The sequence below is a fragment of the Cynoglossus semilaevis genome, chromosome 19 (genome assembly GCF_000523025.1).
Source record: "Cynoglossus semilaevis isolate Cse_v1.0 chromosome 19, Cse_v1.0, whole genome shotgun sequence".
Classification (NCBI taxonomy): Eukaryota; Metazoa; Chordata; class Actinopteri; order Pleuronectiformes; family Cynoglossidae; genus Cynoglossus; species Cynoglossus semilaevis.
The window spans coordinates 1,916,630-1,937,061 of record NC_024325.1 but is presented as its reverse complement, the minus strand read 5'-3'; the positions used below and the strand labels follow the sequence as shown (position 1 = coordinate 1,937,061).

At 38.1% G+C, this 20,432-nt stretch overlaps 3 protein-coding genes across 3 annotated transcripts; 2 read left to right on the top strand and 1 right to left on the bottom strand.

Annotated features, from left to right (window-relative positions):
• Positions 1-82: 82 nt before the first annotated feature.
• Positions 83-4,115, top strand: slc37a4b (solute carrier family 37 member 4b). Its single transcript, XM_008332256.3, has 9 exons — positions 83-267; positions 452-684; positions 1,424-1,670; positions 1,993-2,145; positions 2,239-2,324; positions 2,432-2,545; positions 2,627-2,692; positions 2,785-2,923; positions 3,245-4,115. The coding sequence occupies exons 1-9, from the start codon at positions 120-122 to the stop codon at positions 3,409-3,411; spliced, it is 1,353 nt and encodes a 450-aa protein (XP_008330478.1). The 5' UTR covers positions 83-119; the 3' UTR covers positions 3,412-4,115.
• Positions 4,116-4,181: 66 nt separating this feature from the next.
• hmgn1b (high mobility group nucleosome binding domain 1b) lies at positions 4,182-7,123 on the bottom strand. The gene is made up of 6 exons (XM_008332254.3): positions 6,924-7,123; positions 5,453-5,485; positions 5,264-5,293; positions 5,122-5,163; positions 4,946-5,053; positions 4,182-4,853 (listed from the first exon to the last, which is right to left on the bottom strand). The coding sequence occupies exons 1-6, from the start codon at positions 6,939-6,941 to the stop codon at positions 4,809-4,811; spliced, it is 276 nt and encodes a 91-aa protein (XP_008330476.1). The 5' UTR covers positions 6,942-7,123; the 3' UTR covers positions 4,182-4,808.
• A 4,865-nt stretch (positions 7,124-11,988) lies between these two features.
• On the top strand, positions 11,989-19,814 carry igsf5a (immunoglobulin superfamily, member 5a). Its single transcript, XM_025065670.1, has 8 exons — positions 11,989-12,392; positions 12,959-13,039; positions 14,314-14,628; positions 15,860-16,150; positions 16,659-16,778; positions 17,060-17,084; positions 17,177-17,274; positions 17,364-19,814. The coding sequence occupies exons 1-8, from the start codon at positions 12,365-12,367 to the stop codon at positions 17,576-17,578; spliced, it is 1,173 nt and encodes a 390-aa protein (XP_024921438.1). The 5' UTR covers positions 11,989-12,364; the 3' UTR covers positions 17,579-19,814.
• The last annotated feature ends 618 nt before the right edge of the window (positions 19,815-20,432 follow it).

Here is a 20,432-nt window from a genome sequence, read left to right as displayed (position 1 = left end):
CTTTGATCAGTTCCAGCCACAGCCAACGCTGAGAGCAAAACAGCGGCTGATGAAAAGGGTTTAAGCACATTGGTTTACCTTTTGATTTCTTCAAGTGTGTTGTTGGATCAAGTCCGGTCATGGCGGCCACAGGTTACGGCTACTATCGGGTAGTCATCTTTTTGTGCATGTTCACCGGCTACTCGCTGTACTTCTTTAACAGAAAGACTTTCTCGTTTGTCATGCCATCTGTGATGGAGGAGATTCACCTGGACAAAGATGACTTAGGTAAGGATTCTGACCATGTTACATAAAAAGCCCATAAAGAAAACAGCAGTGTGCAGTTTAATGTTTGGAGTATTCATTACTACAATATTCAGCTTACTATATTATGTAGGTGTTCACTGTATATTCTTTTGTTTTAACAACACTAGCTTCATATTTCTAACAGAAATATCCATGGTGTGTGCAGGTATGATCACCAGCAGCCAGACCATGGCATATGCCATCAGTAAGTTTATCAGTGGCGTGCTGTCTGACCAGATCAGTGCCCGCTGGCTTTTCTCCATTGGCCTCTTTGTGGTGGGCGGCATCAATGTCGTCTTCTCCTGGACCTCCACTGTGTCCATGTTCTCACTGCTCTGGTTCATCAATGGTCTGGGACAGGGCTGTGGTTGGCCTCCTTGTGGAAAAGTGTTGCGGAAGGTAACATCATCTGCGATATAATATCAACACACAGTCAACACAGGGTCTGGAAAAACAGTGCTATAGGAAGTGTTAGCATGCTGGGAATCTCCTCAGAGAGGGAACTTCCTGCTGCTGTCTGTCTATGTTCTGTAAATTCTTCTTCAGTCTAACAGTAACTGTCAACTTTTTATTTTACAGTTGAAGTTTCAAATGTGTTTTTTTTGTATAAAATTATCTGACATGCCTCATAGTGTTCTCCTCAAGAAGCAGTGACTGTTTTCAGGATGAATAAATAGGCTGTGGCATGTGGCACTGTGGACTTGGAGGGGTCACATTACAGGAGAATGTATTTTTAGGAGACCCCTTCCATCTCCAGTCCTTGTGTTTTGACCTAAAGTGTTTACCCTCCTCTTCCAGTTCTACTGCCGATTTAAATGTACAGTACAGTTAAGTTTTTTTAAAAGCTAAATATTCTTTAGCTGACCTACAGTTGGTGCTGGCGACAGGAAAAGTCTAAAACTCAGTATGAGAAGAAGAGTGAATCTGTTTTTAGTAGAAACAATTTTTAAAATGTTTTTACATTTTCATGAAATATTATTAGAGGAAATTATCATTAAAGCTCAGGGGAACTCAGAACATTTTCTGCTGTTGTCAGCCATGTTTTTGCATCCAGACTGGTTCTCCTGTCCCTGAATTGAATTTTAAAGGAACATGAACCTGATGACCTTCTCTTTTCATCTTACCTGTCCTCCCTCAGTGGTATGAGCCATCCCAGTTTGGAACATGGTGGTCTGTGCTCTCCTGCAGTATGAACCTGGCGGGGAGTTTGGGTCCGATCCTGGTCACAGTGCTCCTGCAGTACTACGACTGGAGGACTATCCTGACCATGTCGGGGGTCGTCTGTGCCAGCTTCTCATTCGTTTGTCTGGTGTTTGTAAAGAACGAGCCAAAGGACGTGGGTTTGCCCAGTATCCAAGCAGCGACCAAGAAGGGAGCCAAGGGAGGTGGGTGAGCAAAATGAATTGGAGAAATGTCTTTTAGAATTTGAAAAACTGGCACAAAACACTTGTAAAGGAAATCCTAACGTGTTTCAGCTAAAGTCAGAAATCTGAAATCATAAGACGAAAGAATAGCATCGGCATAAATTAGCATTAGCTTTTCATCTGTTTTCACTGGACCTAAAGTTTGAACTTGTATACCAGAGAGTATAACGAGCTTCCAGCAGGAGCCAGCTGCACCATGCTCATATCTGCACTGAATGTTGAATTGACATCTATAAAACATGAATCTGTAAGTGTCCCACCTTTGTGTTTTCTCACTCACCAGGCAACGATGAGAGCACCTTGCGTGAATTCCTTCTCTCTCCGTTCCTATGGGTCCTGTCTCTGGGCTACTTGGTGGTTTTCGGAGTGAAGACGGCAGCCACAGACTGGGGACAATTGTTCCTGATGCAGGAGAAAGGCCAAACGGCTCTAATGGGTAGATCAAGAACAGATTTGCATTTCGTCAGATTTCACCTCACCTGTGTCCTTCATTCAGCTTGATCTTAACCTTAGTCGTTATGTCACCCAGGCAGCACTTACATGAGTGCCTTGGAGGTGGGAGGATTTGTGGGTAGTCTGGCGTCAGGCTTAATCTCTGACAGAGCAGTTGCCCGAGTGAGAAAAAAGACACAGATTTATATGACAAAAGCATTTATGCTATTATACTGTCAGTAATTAATAATATTTTTACTAATTACTAATTTTAACCTGACTTTATTCAGCAAGGTCTGAGCACCCATGGAAACCCCCGACATGGCCTGCTCATCCTAATGATGGCTGGAATGTACGTGTCCATGTACCTCTTCAGAGTCACCATCACACCAGAAATCCCACAGGTGGATCACTGTCACGTTTTGCACAATGATGTAAAGTGTGCCACACGTACATTTTAACAACAGTTACTCCTGATTTCCCAGGAGGCTCCTCTCTGGGTTCAGGTCATTCACCCCCTGTCTGTTCTCATCGGCGTGTCAGAAAAAGAGGTACAGTGTGATATTTCTTTCAGAGTTTGCAGAGTAAATATGGGACGCTGTCAACTCAACACATTAGTTCACTTTACCTTCATCATTTACAGATCTGGATCCTCTTCCTTGGTGCTGTGTTTGGATTTTCTTCCTACGGACCAATCGCTCTGTTTGGAGTGATTGCCAGTGAAAGTGCTCCTTCTAACTTCTGTGGAACCTCTCATGCTGTTGTGGCCCTGATGGCTAATGGTAGGATGACAACGTTAAACACTGAGATCAGTTCATGTTAAGTCAAGAAGCATGTGATAAATAGGCTTAACAAACCAAAACACATTGGGAACAGAGACCATCACTGTGCCCGATACCTGAACTGAGCATTAATACAGTAGTTGACAAAGTCACAGTGGTAAATACAAATCTTTATGCTTTATTTAAACAAAGAACAGTTGATGATTAAAACATAAAAATCAATAACACTATAAACACAATATAGGAAGCACAGCTTAATTTGAACAAACATCTTTAAATATAGATGTAGCTACACTGTGATCTATGTTTCTTGTCCTACAGTGGGAGCCTTCATGGCAGGACTTCCCTTCAGCACCATTGCTAAACAACACAGCTGGGACATGGCCTTCTGGGTAGCGGAGGTGCTAATGGCTGCTGCCACCGTCGGTTTCTTTCTCTTGCGCAACATGCGCACCAAAATGGGACGGATCCCAGAGAAAGTGGACTAAAACACCAAACTGTGGTAACACCTCTCAGTCTGAAGTACTGAGCAATAACACAGCTTCAATCTGACCAAACTGAACCTCTGTCCAATAAAAGACTATATTGTTGGGTGGATGTAAATACTCAGGGTGAATGGATGTTGGAAAAGAAATAAAGTCACAATGAGACACATTTTGCCACACAATTTTTTTTACCACTTGAATAAATAATTAAAAACACATCCTTTAGATCTAGAAGTTTTGTTATTTGGTTGTATCCATATAACCGATTGATGTTTTATGGCCATGTATCTTTTCACAAATACCTCATGTAGCTGTAAAATCTGTTTGCTTCAATATTTCACTGGAAATTAGTAAAGAATTTAAGCTCCTTGTTGGTGGTATTCTTAGTCCATGTTTTCTTTGTATAAAGTATATCCCAGGTATATGATCTTTGGTTTAAAAAACTATGTGACCGAATGAAAAAAACAACTAAAAACTGTTTATTGGTTTGTTGATGACAATCATTCCACAGGTACAACTATGAACAGGTAAAGAAATGTACACTAGAATATAGTTGCCTAAGACCCCTATGGTAAATGTTACTGCTGATAGGCATTTAATATCTCAGAAAAAATATATTTTTGACCAGTTCCCTCTGAGTCCAGATGAGTGCTGTTCCTTCTCATGGTCAAATTTGTTTCAGCTGGACTTAAAAAAAAAAAAAAAAAGACATTTTTTACTATCTGTACAATGCACTATATTATCATACTGCATACAGAAAGACCAAAAAAAAATTTTTTTCACAGCAGCTATACAAAATTTATTGCAATGCTATCACAGAACAGACACAAACAACACATGATGCACAGTTCTGACATTAGAGCTCCAATACTGGGGACTTTTAGCATTGATCCAAGTTCATTACGAAAACTGTGAGTACAAGAGTTCATGTATAAGAACAAAGCTTAAAACCATTCTAAAACACTGTTCTTTGTCTTAATTCAGAAAAAGAGAAGTTACCTTGTGAATATGTCCGCCCCCACCCCAACACAGATTACAGAAACTGTCCCTTATAAAGCATATGGAATGTAATCCACGCAGGCAAGCTTATGTTCGTTGCCCCTGCTCCTGTGAACTCTGTGCTTGCGTGTCACCACCCTATAACCTGTCCTGCACCCTCCCCTCCTTCACATTTTTAAATGAATGGAAATCCAATGACAGCAACAATGATAGTAATTTTCAGAGCGAAATTCTGAGGTGCAATGAAACTCCTGCATCTTGTTTTTTTTTCTCATAAAAAAAAGTGTTCTCTACAATCAAACTACTAAAAAACTTGTATTTAGAAAATAGTTGATAAAAATATTCCCCTGAATTGTACAAGAAAAGAGGTACAGGGAGCACTGGTAAAAGAAGTGTCAATGTTATTCAGTATCATTTTTTTCTTCTGTAGCATCTGAAGCAGGTGCCTAAAACACACAAGTGAAAGTCAACGTTACAGTCAGATAACAACAGATGGGGCTTTAAGTCACATGATTATGTCAAACAACATTGTACGCACCTCTTCATCAGCTTTTGCCTCGCCGTTTTCTGCGGGGGCTTCTGGTGCTTTTTCCTCAGGCTTGGCCTTCTCCACCTCCTTAGCTTTCTTAGCCTTGGCTGGTCCCTTCTGCAACCAAATGATTTAATAATACTAATCTGCTTAACAGATTCAATAAAATAATAACAAAGACCCACCTTTGGCTTAGCTTTGGGCTCTGGGGCAGCAGTTGCAGGTCTCTGTAAAAAGGAAAAAAAACAAAAACTCCAAATTTAGCACAAAGTCATAACAAACTTGCATATTTTTATGAGAAGCCTGGTCTTTTTTAAATGTACTTACATCTTTTAACCTGAGAGATCTCCTCTTGGGCTGCAGAGAGCCAACAGAATGGGTGAATTAGGTTTCAACATTCTCTGTTATATATTGCTATACTGACCTCTAGTGGGTATAGGCTTTCTATACATTAAAAATTAATGTAAAAAAACCCAAAAACCCAAACACCTAAAATATGTATGTTTTGTTGCTTACCGCTGAATCGCCTGCTGCTGCTGCTGCAGTTGCCTTTGAAAGGAAAAAAAGAACAGCTTCAGAAAAAGTATGCAACATCACATTGTGTGTATAACTGGGGACATGTACGTCAAGAGTATTTTGGAATTCAAAAGTGGGCGTGTTCACATTGTGTATTGCCACATCGCTGCCCTTTAGCTTTATTCACAAAAAGGTTGTCATTGGATCGCTTGGCATAAACACGAGGACCAAGACAAGCAAATACAAAGGGATATCTGTTTGCGTAACAACTAACAACGAAGGCTCAGTTTAACTGCTTTAAATTATATCTAGAAACATGAAGCTTGTATAACACGTGCTGGGCACCAACAAAATAAAACAAACTGTCAAACCTCGGTTAATGTAATATTGAAACCGTACTTATTGCATATAAAACAAATTTACGCCAACAATCCATCAACTTCCCAAATTCAAAACGAACCTATGCGTATGTTGGCAGCTGTTAGTCAATGTTTTTAACTGACTTTGTGCAGCCATTTTTCCAGTGCAGACGTGGTCTGCATGCTACAGTATACAACTCGGGTTAAGGAGGGGGAGTGACTCCGCCCCTTCACGACACATCCATTCATTGGTAATGAACGAGACGATCAGTGTACGGAGAAACCGAGTGTTCCCGCCATCTGTTTGAAAAGCATGAGACGCTCGGCGATTCAGTGTCTGTGTGGCAGCAGATATCCTGGAACCCCCAGCAACAGGAGCAGCGCTGTGCTGACGGAGGTTCGCCATTGCATAACCTACATGTAGCTTCAGCTACATGCAGAAAGACGACGACAAAGGACCCAGAAAACAAACGTACAAACGCCAAAGTCCCGCATGTAAATATAATATGAAACACACTGCTCTATTTTAGAGTTAAAAGTTAATAATGGCAATAAAACAGCTTTTGTTATACGCAAAATAAAATAAAACACACTATCACATAATGCAAAAGCACAACTTCCTGCAATTGACCCTGATGTCGAGACTAGCTTTTTGTCATTACAGCTGTTTTATGTAAAGCAACTTTGAATTTCAGCCTTACGCCCACCATAGCAAACAATCAATATGCCGCCAACTTTCCCTGCAAAGCAACCATATGTGAAAGAGCACCGAAGAACACTTTGTATAATGCAAATAATTTTGACTCGTGTGAAACGCTTTACGACATGTCATGTCTGCAAAATGAACCAATTTTGCGGCTACAATATAACATTGATAAAAGATAACGACCTGCACGACAGAGGTAAGATGGACGAGTTCACAACATCAAAACAGAGCTTGTGTAACTTAACTGCAAGCAGCACGAATAAACAATGTTGACATCCCGCACGGATACTAAACGTTAACACGTTAACCATTTTAATCAACGGCGGTAACAAGTCCACTTTACAAACTGTATTGTGGGTAATACACGCTCTATTACTGAATGTATGAAAGATACAGATCTACTCACTTTGCTCCTTTTAGGCATGGCTGGTTTGTGTTGTGTATTTCAGTTTTAAAAAAGAGTTAAATTATACAGAACACAAGAGAAAATACAGTGGTATTTTGAGGATAAAGCTGTGCCGGAACAATCTAACACAAGGCTGTGAGACTTAATGTTCCATTGGAAGAAAACTAGCTCAAACCGGATTGGATTCTCCCCCTCCCTCCACACACAAGCCGCCACGGTTCCTGAGTGATTGACGGCATTAGGTCCCGCCCTTAGTGTGCAGTGATTGGGTGATGTAAAGGCTATCGAAACCATTTCGAACTCGAGCCTCTACCTGTATGGATACGTCACACGTCAGTCAATAGGCATGGCAGCCCATTTGTCTGTCTCTGCGACCCGTCCGCTGTTACAAGGCAGAAATTATCATCGAATCAGCCTTTTCTCAGGGCTTATTTGTGTTTTGTTCCTCAAAACACAACTGTGTCATGACATAGGATTGCTTCCAGATGTTTATTTATAGCTAAACAGTTTTGAAAATGCAGCCAATGTGGATGAATTTAAACGAGACTCGAGTTGCAGGCAAATGATTGAGGAAGGGGTGTGTTCTTCTGTCAATGTCTTTTGTAGTTTAGCTTTGGAAAATGGCGACAGAAGACGTGCGATTATGCTCTTTATGCGTCTTTTACAACCTCGATTCGCTATCTAAACTCAAAGCATTTCATACACCACGGATACCTTAACAGTTCCACTTGTAACATGTATTATTTAAATAATACTGTAAGCCAAGTAATTTTTCACATATCTCCCATACACATTGAACATAGCCCAGTAGACTAAAGTGAACTAAATCCAGGCATTACATGGATTTGGAAATCCCAAACAGCGTTTCGTAATTGTCCATGTGTATGGAGCAAGGCACCATGCAAATGTTTCATTTTTTATGGAATACTTATCAAAGCAGTGAGCTATATAGATACATATGATATATAGTTGTGTTAAACTGTAATTTAAATTATCATTATATTGCATAAACACCATTACCAAACAAAACCACTGGAAAATAAAATTTCTTGTTTGAAATTGGGTTGCATTTACTAGCTCTTTAAGAAAACATACCAAATTCTGATTTGTTTGAACTATTTCCCAACACATGCAAAACCAGTCTGACATTTGACTAACAAATGCAGGAATATACAAAGATTGACTTACTATTCAGAAAACACTGCACAAGTTCAAAAGAAGACTGTGATGGATTGTAGGCAAACTGGTTAAGAAGAACTGCTGATACAGCTTTGAAAAAACTTCTGTATGCAAAGTAGCCACAGCCATGGCCCCTGATTATTCTTTAACCAGGAGGATAAAGAATGTGTCATATCACACTTATGCAAGCACAGACTAAACTGGGATTTGATTACTTTTCATTTAATTTACTTCAAACATATCCAATAAGTCAATTCCCATGTATAAGGGTACTAACAACAACTTTTGCAAGTGAAGATATTCTCTGGTAAAAGAATAATGCATATTCACAGTGAAGATGACCTAACCCTTTTACACAACACACACACACACTTTTAGTTAATTTGGCCTGGTCCAAACAAAAGGTTTCTGCCGACACTTGGATGTTAACAAATACTATTAGCCTCCAGGTCATATGCTGATGTGTGTCTGTATTATTATGGTAACGACAAAAGAACCTACTTTACCCTTGTGCTCATTAATCGGTGGTACAGGGTTAGGTCTTTTGTCCAATGAAACTTTCATACTGATAGATTTGATTTTATCATCTCATTCTATAAGTATACCTCCTATCACATTACACTAGTCAATAACCAAATGTGCTGCTCATTGAAAACCTGTTGCATTATATGGTTATTTTTAACTTTAGTAAGACTCTTCATGCCTGTGAAAATACTGTAGATGCGAATGACAAGAAGCACAGTGTAGAAAGGGCCGGGAGAAGAGTAAACACCATAAAGTTAGTGTCAGAAAACAATGCTGTTGTGTGTCACATTCAGAGAAACCATTACATCACAGCTGCTGCTGTTGCTTGCCTCTCCCCTTCTTTTTTACACTTTACACTTGTCTGACCCCCAAGTCACCATAAAGCACAGAAAGACAGTTTCTCCACCTGCTGCTCCTTGTGGTGGCAGGTTTATTCCCACAATATATCACATTGCAAAACAGTCTTCTCTTAGTTTTTGTTATGACTAAATACTGATATATTTTAAAAGGGAAAGCAGTGAGCAACAACACTTGCATTATCCTCAGGATAAGGTGACAAGAACAAGAGTAAAGGTGACTTAAACCAAAGCCTCTTTGACAGAGGGCAACATGCTCATTTACGGCCCATCTTCACTGTCTCTCTATGCTCACACACAATTGCCACCTGTCAGTCATGGCTTGTAAACCAGGAACAGGTGACATGGAACAACTGTGATGCACATTTACAAAGATACTCTGTCACCCTACTTTTGGCCTGCACCAATCAGCTGTGTGAGAGGGAAGACGTTGAATGGATCAGCTGCATGTAAGGAAAAGCTGGGTCTCTCCTTCTTACTAAGTGGATTTCTTCCATGTGGTCGAACGGTTGCCTTCCCATATGGAGCACCATGGGTAAAACCGGATTACACCAGTTTGTATAAGAGGGGCTCTGGCACCACGTCAATTCACATTATGACTCTACACTAATGTTACAAACAGTTAATAATGTTTAACACCACACATCCACTATTTTGATCTTGTATGTGTCTATATGTAAATGTTGGGAAAATCTTACTTGGGATAAAGCATTGCATGTATCTGTTTTATCATTTATAAAATAAATGACAATGACATTAAGAACAACAGCAATAATGATAATAATCTATTTTAATTAGAATAAATATGTCCATGATTTATTCATGAGTGTACTCTCATATGAAGTAGTATTTATTTTTTTACTCTCTGGAGTGCTATTGCTGATCTTCTTAATGGCTTGAAGGCTGCCATGTTAGATACACTCTTGTCTTTGTGTGTTCTTATGACTGAATATGTCTACATTTTGGCAAGGTATGATCAACTGAAAAGAATAAGAAGAAAGAAATAAGAAGTTTCAAACTACAAACCAAGAGTATTTTTACTTCTCACCCTTTATGGTTAGGTGTGTATTGTTATATTTTTTAATAATACATTTACAAATGTGAAAATATGCATTTGAATATTTCATAATATATTTGTAAACTTCAACATAACATTTGTAATATTTAATGTTATTGCTAAAAGCTTTGTTCATAACAGTTCAGAGAGGTTGTGATCACCTGGCTTAAACACTGACAACATGGTGGTAGAACAGGCTAATAAGCTCAGTAACAATAACCCTGGTCGGCTTTAACCATTTATTAACTGGCTGCTGACAACACAGAAACAAATCCCACCATGGTGCAAGAAGAGGGCAGTGCAATATGTAGTCATATTCCATTCAGTCAGAGACGCAGGCAATTGTTTGGAACTAATCTCTAGTTACAAACAAAGACATAAACAAAAGAATGGTTAAGTCGAGCAGGCAACAAAAGGATAGGCACGTATGATGACTTATGGCCGATGATCCGTGACACAGCGTCCCTCGTGGTGACGAGGGCCTCTGGATCATCTCTATTGCAGACCATATGTATAGGATCAGAGCTCTGACCCTCCCCCACTATCTACTTCCTGTTTTTCATGGTTGTCAACTTGTTTCTGCCCATACATACAATACCAGCTGTGTCTGATAACATTCCAGCTCCTACCATACTGCTCTGTCTATAATGCCATGTGTGTAACCCAAAATGCATCACTGTGTCATATAGAGCCTGTATATATATGTAATAAAATACTCTGACAACAACATACTTTAACTTTACTTTATAGTTTTTTTTATTCATCAGTCTAGCTCACGCTGTACACTCACAAAAATGTGACATCATAATAGTCAGTGAAACAAAAACATAACTGCCAATTGTTATATTCTAATAAAAAAGTGCCCATATTTAATTGTGCATGTACTGTGTGAATTTGTTTAAAATGAAATGTTCCCATAAGCTAATAATGAACAAATACCAAAAAAGGTAAATATGTCACTCTTGACAAGTACATGATGAAATAAACAAATACCCAATTTTATGTCAATACATAGGATTATGTATATAGTACAATAGTAGTTTTTCAAAAAACAAACAAACAGTAAGTAATCAGCAAGTCTCAATGACAGAACTAACTAGTTCAGTTAACAGTTGTTATAGATCTTGAGCCTCTAGCTTTCGTAGAGTTAATGTCATGCTGAATATACACATCCTACCACGACCTCTAGCGGCTAACAGTGCAAAGTGTAAAAAACTGAAACTTCAGTCCTCAAATAAGTGAGATATAACCGTGTAGAAGACCGGCCTGGACCACGGCCATAACGATAATAATATCATTCTCCAACATATAACATTAACCCAAGTTTGAAGAAATGTGAAGAAAAAAGAGCACAGCTACAAACTACAAAGAATATGAGGTAAAATATAAATATAAAATACAAAGGTAAAGTGGCACAAAACAATAACAAAATTAGAACCCATAGCTACAAAATCTCCAGTTTCAGCAGTCTGACAGTATTCCTGCCTCCTCTACTGTTAAAACACTTAAACACACAATTTTCTCATCAAAAGATTGTTCCAGATAAAAATGTTAGGGTGTGCACTCAGACCAAAGAGACACAGAACAAGCCATTAAAAAGTTATTTACTGCAGGTGTAATTAAAAAAAAAGTCCAGATAAAAATGGCAACTTCCTGGCTTTGAATCCATTTAAAATATATCAACCAGGACATATGCTGATTTCAGAGCAGGGCAACTTCACAAAGATAGTTTTGTCTTCAGGAGGATGGAATTCACATTTAACACCGCAGGATTTAAGGCTAATAGCATGTGATAGGGACACAAATAAAAATGTAAATAGGCAACAAAAATTAAATCAAATCAAATTAATATATAATATAGATGTCAAAAAAGCAGTGTACACAAACACACAAAAAGCAACAAATGAAGATTTCCATCATAAGAGTGATAACACTTACATATTTAAAGTTAAGGAACAAGCCAATTCTTGCCAACAAGGTAAATAGTATTATCCAAGCAACTGCAGTTATTCAGGACTATTTAGGTTATTTACCAAAAAAACTAAACACAAGTTCAACAATGAATTGTTATAATTTTAAATACACATCCGTTTTAAGATGACTGTTTTAAAAAAATGTTGACAGAGCCTAACATCATGTAGAGATGCACACATACACACACAGCTACATGACTCACGCCCACCATTACTCCCTGACAGGTAGGTTGTATAGATTATGGCTCAGTCTCAGTGGCCAGGTGTGAACCTTGATCTCTGTGAGTTTCATAGCTACAGGTGGAGTCGTGCCGCTCACTGCTTTTCCAGGAAATAGAACCTTCATCTCGTATGAGCACAGTTGGAGCTATCACTCACAGTAAGTCTGTTTAACCCAAGATGCTGCTAACTGTAAGGATTATTTAGTTGTGAATACAGAGAGGCGGGTGACGATTTCATTCCTTACATGAATTAAAGACATTATGTAAAACACTAGCATATGTTGGAGAAAGGTTGTGTATAATGGTGTTCATAAGTTGCTCTTGTGGTAATGAAGTGGTAGTACACTATTCTACCAAATGATTGGCAAACATTTTAAAATATTTTTAATATTAACAAATCAGAAAGTATTAAAAATGAGACACTATAGTGCAGTTTCACTCTGCTACAGCATAGTGTATTTTGTGCTACTGTATACGTGTGTGTGTGTGTGTGTGTGTGTACAACATACGCCTGGTTTTGTTATAACTGTATATAATTTCCATTTGTCATCTTTTATATATATGATTTAATATCATACAGACCAGGTACTTGACAAAAACATTGGGGATAAATTATTGTTTTAATCTAAAAGTTTCCTCTCTTTTTTTTGGAGCACTTTCTGTACATGTTTCTGAACAGTGCCTGTTGCTGAACATTCTCTCAGCTCCATCTGTCTTCTTCCAGGAAAACACACCAGCATGAATGTTCCCTGGAAATCCTGCTCCATCTTCCTTTACCTATGTTTACTTCAGTGTGCACATAAAGGTTAGGATTTATTCTCTAGATAACCATGTATAAAGTCTGTAGGTGAAAAACTGCAGGATATTTCCAAACTGCCTGTCTTAATTAAGCACCAGTGGCCATGATAAAGGTGGCAATGGAATGGTTTTATATAGATGATGGAAATTCAAATGAAATAAGACTAATGAAAACCAAGTGAGTCTGACTGACTATAATATTGACATAGCAGGGAGGAGGAAATAATAACACAGAAAATCCGTATTGCATAATTAAAACTATAATTAAACACTAGTAAGACTAAACACCATTTAAAATAGTTTGCTCTTTACCTGCTTCACACAAATCTGAATTTCTTAGTAAACCTGTGTTTGTTTCTTACATTACCTGGAATATTTGTTGTGCACACAGGAAATTAATGTTCAATTGTTATCTTAGGTGACTGGTTTGGAAAAACAGTTTGAGTAATGGCGTAAATGGTAACATTCATAAAGCGAAAATTAAAAATCTACAGTTTCAGCAGCTTAACAGTACACACGCCTCATGTTAATAGACACAAACACAAACCTGCTCATGTCTTGTAGCATTGTATCAGACATGAATGTTAGTATTAGTTCAATGATGTACTCTATGTAGCAAGTGTGCTAAACACTAACCACCGCCTGTTCAGGTTTTAGCCTCAGTTTTTAACCACCAGACTATGGCCCCTGAAAATAGTTCCTCAGTATAATTTGTAATTCTACCTTAATATTCGTTTTTTCTTTTATTTGTCATATAGAAGCAACAGTGATGGAACTGTTCACAGTTCAGAGTTAGACTCAGCTGATGCTCAGGAATCTGTCCACATCACTGTTGTGTTTGAGTTTCACCCTTGTCAAAAACCAACAACACAAAATCAATGCCCTGTGTAACTTTTATGTTCCTTGAGCAAACTCAAACATGTCTCAAGTGATGTGCTTCTATCAGGCCATGCCCAGTGCCCTTTGTCGAGGCAGTGATGTATTGGCCGGCTTCAAACCAACAGGTCTCGTGTTGAATTCCAGGACATAATTTACTACAGGTCAACATCTTCACGCAAAACATGCCACATACCTCTAGGCTCTGTTAAAATGACTGAAGACTTTAAATAATCGTCTGTAGATCTTCAGTGAACACTTCTCATTTAGGTTGAATTCTTCTGACAAAGTAATTGAGAATTATTACAAGAATACAATTAAATTATTTGTTAAAAATAAAATAAACTCCCTTTAAAGTTTTTTATTTTATTTATTTGTCCTTATATTTGTTGTTTCTGTTCTTAGTGGTGCCACAACAGTTCCTGCTGGAGCCACTAAATTTAACTACTCTTCAAGGATTTGATGCTCAATTCAATGCCACTGTTGAAGGACGCTGGAAGATCATGACGTGGTTCGTCAAAGACTGCTTTGTCCTCAATGTCCCTGTTATTGGAAACATCACTTCAGCATCAGAACGGTATTCTGCACAATTCTGCACCCCTGGTGAGACCAACTGTGTCCAGTTCAACATTCATAATGTAACCAGGGAGTTCTCTGGGCCTGTTACCTGCACTGTGCTGGGCGAGTATGGATCAGAAGTAGCGCAGCTCTCTGTCCAAGGTGAGGAAGGAAAGTAGGTGATCTGTGAGTCATTCTGATGCAAAAAGAAAGAAAAAAAGAAAAAGAAAAGACAGCTCACAACGCTACTGATGTTGAACTGAAAGCACTGGCGTGATATAAGGATATCCTGCAGGGAGCAGCAGAGTGCTGGTTTTTACTTAACACTGCATTCTCTGAAAACAAAATGAACAGTAACGTTAACCCACCCTCTGATGATGATGATGTAATTTGTTTTAATTAAAAAAAAATAATTTTAAAGCTCTTACAATGACACACAAAGCCATTGAAAAAAAAATCTTAACCACTAACTCTTTAAAATATAAAATAATTTATATTAAAATAATACTGCCCTGTATTAGACTCACTTTTGCATCACATTCATCAAAGAGAAATGTTCAGTGGAGTGTGGATGAGTCCTATGGTCATACAGTTTCAAAATCCTGTTCAGGTCACTGTAATTATTTTTGTAATCTTTGCTAGAAACAAAGGGAAGGTCAGCTATTTTTCAATACTTTTTATAATGTGTTGAAATCTAAAACAAGTCAAGTTATTTTATTTTTTCTCTTTTAAGACACAGAGTTTTTAACCTGTCTCAAACTGATTTACTAATAAGATAAATCCAGTTAACAAATATAAACACTACCACCTCGTGCACATAAACATCTAAACCTGACAGTAATCTGAAGGTAATCTAATTATGAAACGTCTGGCTCTCTCATCTCTGGACCTTTGTTGTAAATGAAAATTGATTTTGAAAGTGCAGGAGTCGTATCTCATACTGCTGATTAGGACCTCCATAATTACAGACATATTCTCCTGGCATGTACCACAGCCTGCAGCTGAAGCTAATAAATCCACTTAATTGAACTGCCAGTTGAGCACATTGATTGCTCTTCTTCATGTTGGTGTAAATGAGGGACATTAACTGTTCGAGTGCTAAACAATGTTTCCCACAAGAGCTGAGAAACACTACAGAAGGCTGTTCTACTACAGCACACATTTAGAACGTAATCTCTAGACGCTGTGGTCATGTCATTTACCTGATTAAATAAATAACAAAATACTACTAAGTAAATATTTGATTTGTATATCACATTTGGAAAGTCAACCACAAAGACCACTGTATGCAGAGTTTGATCAGTGAGCAGCATTTTAACTTCTTTGCCAGCGCCTTGTAACTACAAAACAAACCATCCATCTCTCCATCCATTATCAGTGTTTTCTTTCTCAGAGAGTGGCACGGTCAACATTGTGAAAGGAAATGAAAAGGCAACAGAGGACGAGCAGGTGGAGTTCCTGTGTGTTGCAACTGCTTGGTTTCCTGCACCAAGCATAACCTGGACCCAGAATGGTCATCCCGTGGACAGCAGCCTGTTCAACACCAGCAGCATGGAAGATGGGAGATATTTCAACGCCACCAGCGTCTTCACGTTTAAGGCAGTCAACAATACAACAGTGGCCTGTCAGGCTACTGTGTTGTCACTGACAAACCCAGTATCCAGTTCTGTCTTCTTGGTGGTTTGTAAGAAACTTTACTTTATTCCAGTGTGTCCATAAGTGGAAAAGTACTTAAAAATGTAATTAAGTATCTTTACTTTGCTTAAATTCTACACTAGTAAAAGTACCAATCTAAAAAATCAACTCAGTCAAATACTTAATGCAGTCGACTATGTACTTAAGTAAAAGTAGAATTACCTATGCCCAAAACTTCTTAAAACATTACCAAATACTCACAAAAACTACTTAATGACAGTAACCTGAGTAAATGTAATGTGTTACTTTCCACCTGTGAATATACAGTATATAATATATACTGTTACAAGTTGATCAGTGATTACAGTTTGTCTAAATTTAGACATACATACATATATACACACCAATGTTGTTCCACCTCCATCTGGATCTTTACATTATCACTTAATTATTAAAAAATACACATTTTCTTTTTCATCAATGCATTGTGGTTGTACTGTGGAATATTTCTGCAATTTCTTTCCACTCATATTAAAAACCAGTCATTCCTGCAACAGTTGCCAAGCCTCCTGACTGGACGGTGCTGATCGCTGTGGTCCTGTCATTTAGCCTTTTCGCTCTGTTGGTTCTACTCATCCTGGGAATTATGTTCTGCTACAAACGCAGGAAAGAAAAAAGTGAGAAAAAATCTTGGAACACAACTCTCACCATGTCAGGATATTCCTAATTAGTAGTCTTTATGTATTATTAGATATAGTTTATTTATATTGTATATATTAAATTATTAAGAGGTGCAGCTCTTAATAAGAAAAAAGTGAGGGCATTAGTTCTTATTAGACTACAGGTGCGTTACCTAGAGAGAGTAAATTAGTAATGTCACTTTTATTTGGAATTAAGTTATACTATATAATAATGATATGATATAAACTTATAAAACTAATGTCCTGTACTTTTCCAGAACCCAACTACCAAAGAGAAATGAGGTAAGAATCCACAGTAACAGACATTTGGTTCCCTGCTCTAGCATGTTTCCACACAGTTAAATGTGGTCGTTGTCTTAAATGTATGTGGGCAGTCACAGAGTGAGGACACAGAGCCAGATCAGCAGCGTCAGTGCCACTGTACAAAGACAAGGTACTGTAAAGGCAGGATCTGCACCAGATGATCAAACGAGTGAGTACACGTGAACACATTAGGATCAAACCGTTTTAGCCTGTTTAGTTGTAACAGATCATTTCCCTGTTTCTCATCTCGGAGCACAGGTGTCACTCCCAGTGAAAACACAGACAGTGGATTCCATCAGACAAAAGAACACATTTATCAGGTAGGAAATGCAGTACTGATGAAAAACAAAGTCAAAACCATGTTTATGTTCATGTGTCTAGAAGACCCTTTTAGAACGGAATGGAAGAAAAAATATACGTTATCATACACAAATGTATCTATTAACTTAACTCATGCATTCTGGGGCAATTAGTTGAAATAATAATAATCATGATTATTTAAGATAAATCAACATTCTTAATATGACAACAGTAAAAACAATCATCTTCTTCTGGTATACTGCCCCGTGTGGCTTCTCATTTAAATTGTTTGCAGCAGTTTCAGAGTTTGCCGTCTTATAAAAACAGGTGAAGTAACAAGATCAGTTATTTCCCCAGTTTATTTGGATTAGCAAATAACACATATAATGTTTTTGTTTTTAGATGCCTGATATTGTCAACAGTAACCACACAGGAAATTACTACAATCTTGCCAACATCCCTGTGGGTGAACTAGGCATGAAAAAACACAGACATGTTACTGTAGTGTAAGGCCTGGGAGAAGACAACACATAACAAAGATGTTCATCATCACGGAGCCTAAAGAAAGCCCAAGATCTGACGACTAGAGAAACAGGACAGAAGAACACCTTTGTTGACATTTCTCCCTACCTGTTGTTAAGTTGTTGTAACAAAGTGTTCGTTGTTGTTCCGTTTACAATGGAAACAACTTGTTTCTGCAGTTTTGTGAAAGCCACGTTGGACCAAAGCTCAGGAGCACAATGAACAAACTACCACCATCTGAACTGTTGGTTGACTCAACGGTACTGTTTTGAAATAAGTACTTATCAGTTAATGTATATGAAACCATGCCATTAGTCAGAGTTTATTATTTATGTAACACCTACTGTTTTCACTCTCTGTTCTTCCGCAGCTGTCATTGTCAGGTATCGCTCAACATTATAATGTCACAAATCAAAGTCATGTCAATAAAATATCTCTTTTTTTTTCATAATAACCTGTGTTTCTATTGTCATAACTGTGTTTGAGTGGCCTGCAATAATAAAGAATGGGTTCATAATTAATACATTTGCATGGAAAAAGAACAACAACCAAAAAACGAACTTGTAAATTGAATCTCTGAAGTCAGAAAACACTGTCTAAATGAATCTTTTTTATTACCCTTTATCTGAAGAGCACTTTTGGTTAAAGACCAAAAAAAGATAAAAAAAATAAAAGGCACTCCTATGGTACTTCAATAGACAGGGTCAAGAGTCAGAAAGTGTCTCTGCAGTGCCACCGTGTGGGAATATATTTTTCTTTTGTTGAGCCGTGTCTACTCTGACCCTGTGGTACTGGTTCGGTGCTGACTCAGCAGAAAGGAAAGTGGAACAGAGGGCTGGGTCAGGATGCCTGGCCTCGGCCAAGCTCTGGGATCAGCTATAAGGCAAAGAGATGCCATCGGTCAGTGTTGATAACTAATCTGATGTTTACTCTGCTGTAGAGGAGTTCACTGTTATCTCTCTGAGCTAATGAGGGGTTTCATTTCATTTAATTTAATTTAATGTGACCTTGTGTTCTTTATGCAGATGATGCACTGCTGTTTCAGCTTAAACAACTGGCAGAGCATCACGTCTGTTGGCCATACAGTTCCTTACAGTAGAACAAAACTTTCACTGTTACTCAACAAAGATAGTTATAGAGATTAATTCTTAACAGAAACCCTTAAAAAACCTTCATAACACAAAAGTATAACTTTGTACAAATAAAGCCTTGATTTCATGAACACACTGGTGTCTATGCATGTGCAAAAATAATATAAAATGCTAGTTCTTTAACAACACATGCATGGTGAAAAAAAACCTGTTATGAAAATGGAGTGGGAGTTAGCGACATAGATAGAGGGCGCTAAAGCACACCTGATAGCAGTGTTTTTCCCAGTATTTGTGAATCCACCGTAAACTGTAGGAATACTGGATCAAACATGCTCTGCCTTACACTTCGTTTTGTTTTTTGTCGTGACAGTAATAGTGTTAGGATCAGCCTAGGCGTTCTGTTTTTAAATTATGGAGCTATGTGCACTGTATATCAGACTAATGAGTATTTTATCATAATTGGATCCTGTTTCTCTCATCTCACATACACTCTACACACACAATGAATTAAACTCCATGCTGGTGATTGATGAAAGAGTTAAGGAATACAACCAATTATTAAGAATAGCTGGAGCCATGGTGATGAATATTAACAAGGTGATTTATATTTAAGGCCTGCTTATAATTTTTAAAAACATTATACTTTTGAAAAATCACCGGCCTGCAGGGCTACGACAGTGTGTTGCATTGCCATCAGTACTGGACGTTTTCATAGGAATCATGAAAACAGGATAATAATAAGACAATAACTTTGTTCAGAGGCATTAATCAAAGACATGGAAATGGCTTTGATAAAGATGACATTCTGAATCACGCCTTCTCCCTGCCTCGCTCTAGAGATACACTTTAATTCAACGGGGCGATGAGATGCTGCCTCTATTGGTGGTCCAAATAAATCAATTCTCAGGCTGACTTGACGATCAATTAGTTCCAAAACATGGATCCCCAGGGACTCTGACTCCACCGGATCTCTGGGCTGCGGAGTGCACTGATTAAAGAGTGACTGATTTATGCCAAGTCAGCATGATTAATGCTGATGAATGAAACACACAAAGTGGCAGAGTGAGAGAGAGGGAGAGGGAGAGAGAGAGTAGAATAGAATCCAAGTCAAATAACAGCAGGTACATGTGTGTTTTATTTTTAACTAATTCAAATGAAGGAATTTTTAATGTGGAAAATTAAATGAGAATAAAAGTATTTTCCTGTCACAGAGTTGATGAGTGATGTTGATGAGGCCTTCACAGATGCACGTTGGACACTGACATGCTGTTTATTAGAACAATGATCATTTAATGCATTCAGTGCAGTTTATCCTGTAAAGTAAAATCTGATTAATTTCACTAATCAATAAAAGCAATTAACGTGTTAATTTTGAGGGCCATATTGTTGGGAAGCTCATTAAGCACAGTGCTGC

Excerpts from the sequence above, each read along its gene's own strand:
- hmgn1b (XM_008332254.3), bottom strand. Across the intron at positions 5,054-5,121 it reads AGCCCAAAGCTAAGCCAAAG|AAGGGACCAGCCAAGGCTAA; the intron begins GTGGGTCTTTGT and ends ATTTGGTTGCAG. Across the intron at positions 4,854-4,945 it reads AGGCAAAAGCTGATGAAGAG|GCACCTGCTTCAGATGCTAC; the intron begins GTGCGTACAATG and ends TGTGTGTTTTAG.
- igsf5a (XM_025065670.1), top strand. The coding sequence starts at position 12,365 with ATGAGCACAGTTGGAGCTATCACTCACA. Across the intron at positions 12,393-12,958 it reads AGTTGGAGCTATCACTCACA|GAAAACACACCAGCATGAAT; the intron begins GTAAGTCTGTTT and ends GTCTTCTTCCAG. Across the intron at positions 16,151-16,658 it reads TTCTGTCTTCTTGGTGGTTT|TTGCCAAGCCTCCTGACTGG; the intron begins GTAAGAAACTTT and ends TTCCTGCAACAG.
- slc37a4b (XM_008332256.3), top strand. The coding sequence starts at position 120 with ATGGCGGCCACAGGTTACGGCTACTATCGGGTAGTCATCTTTTTGTGC. Across the intron at positions 268-451 it reads CCTGGACAAAGATGACTTAG|GTATGATCACCAGCAGCCAG; the intron begins GTAAGGATTCTG and ends TGGTGTGTGCAG. Across the intron at positions 2,924-3,244 it reads TGTGGCCCTGATGGCTAATG|TGGGAGCCTTCATGGCAGGA; the intron begins GTAGGATGACAA and ends CTTGTCCTACAG.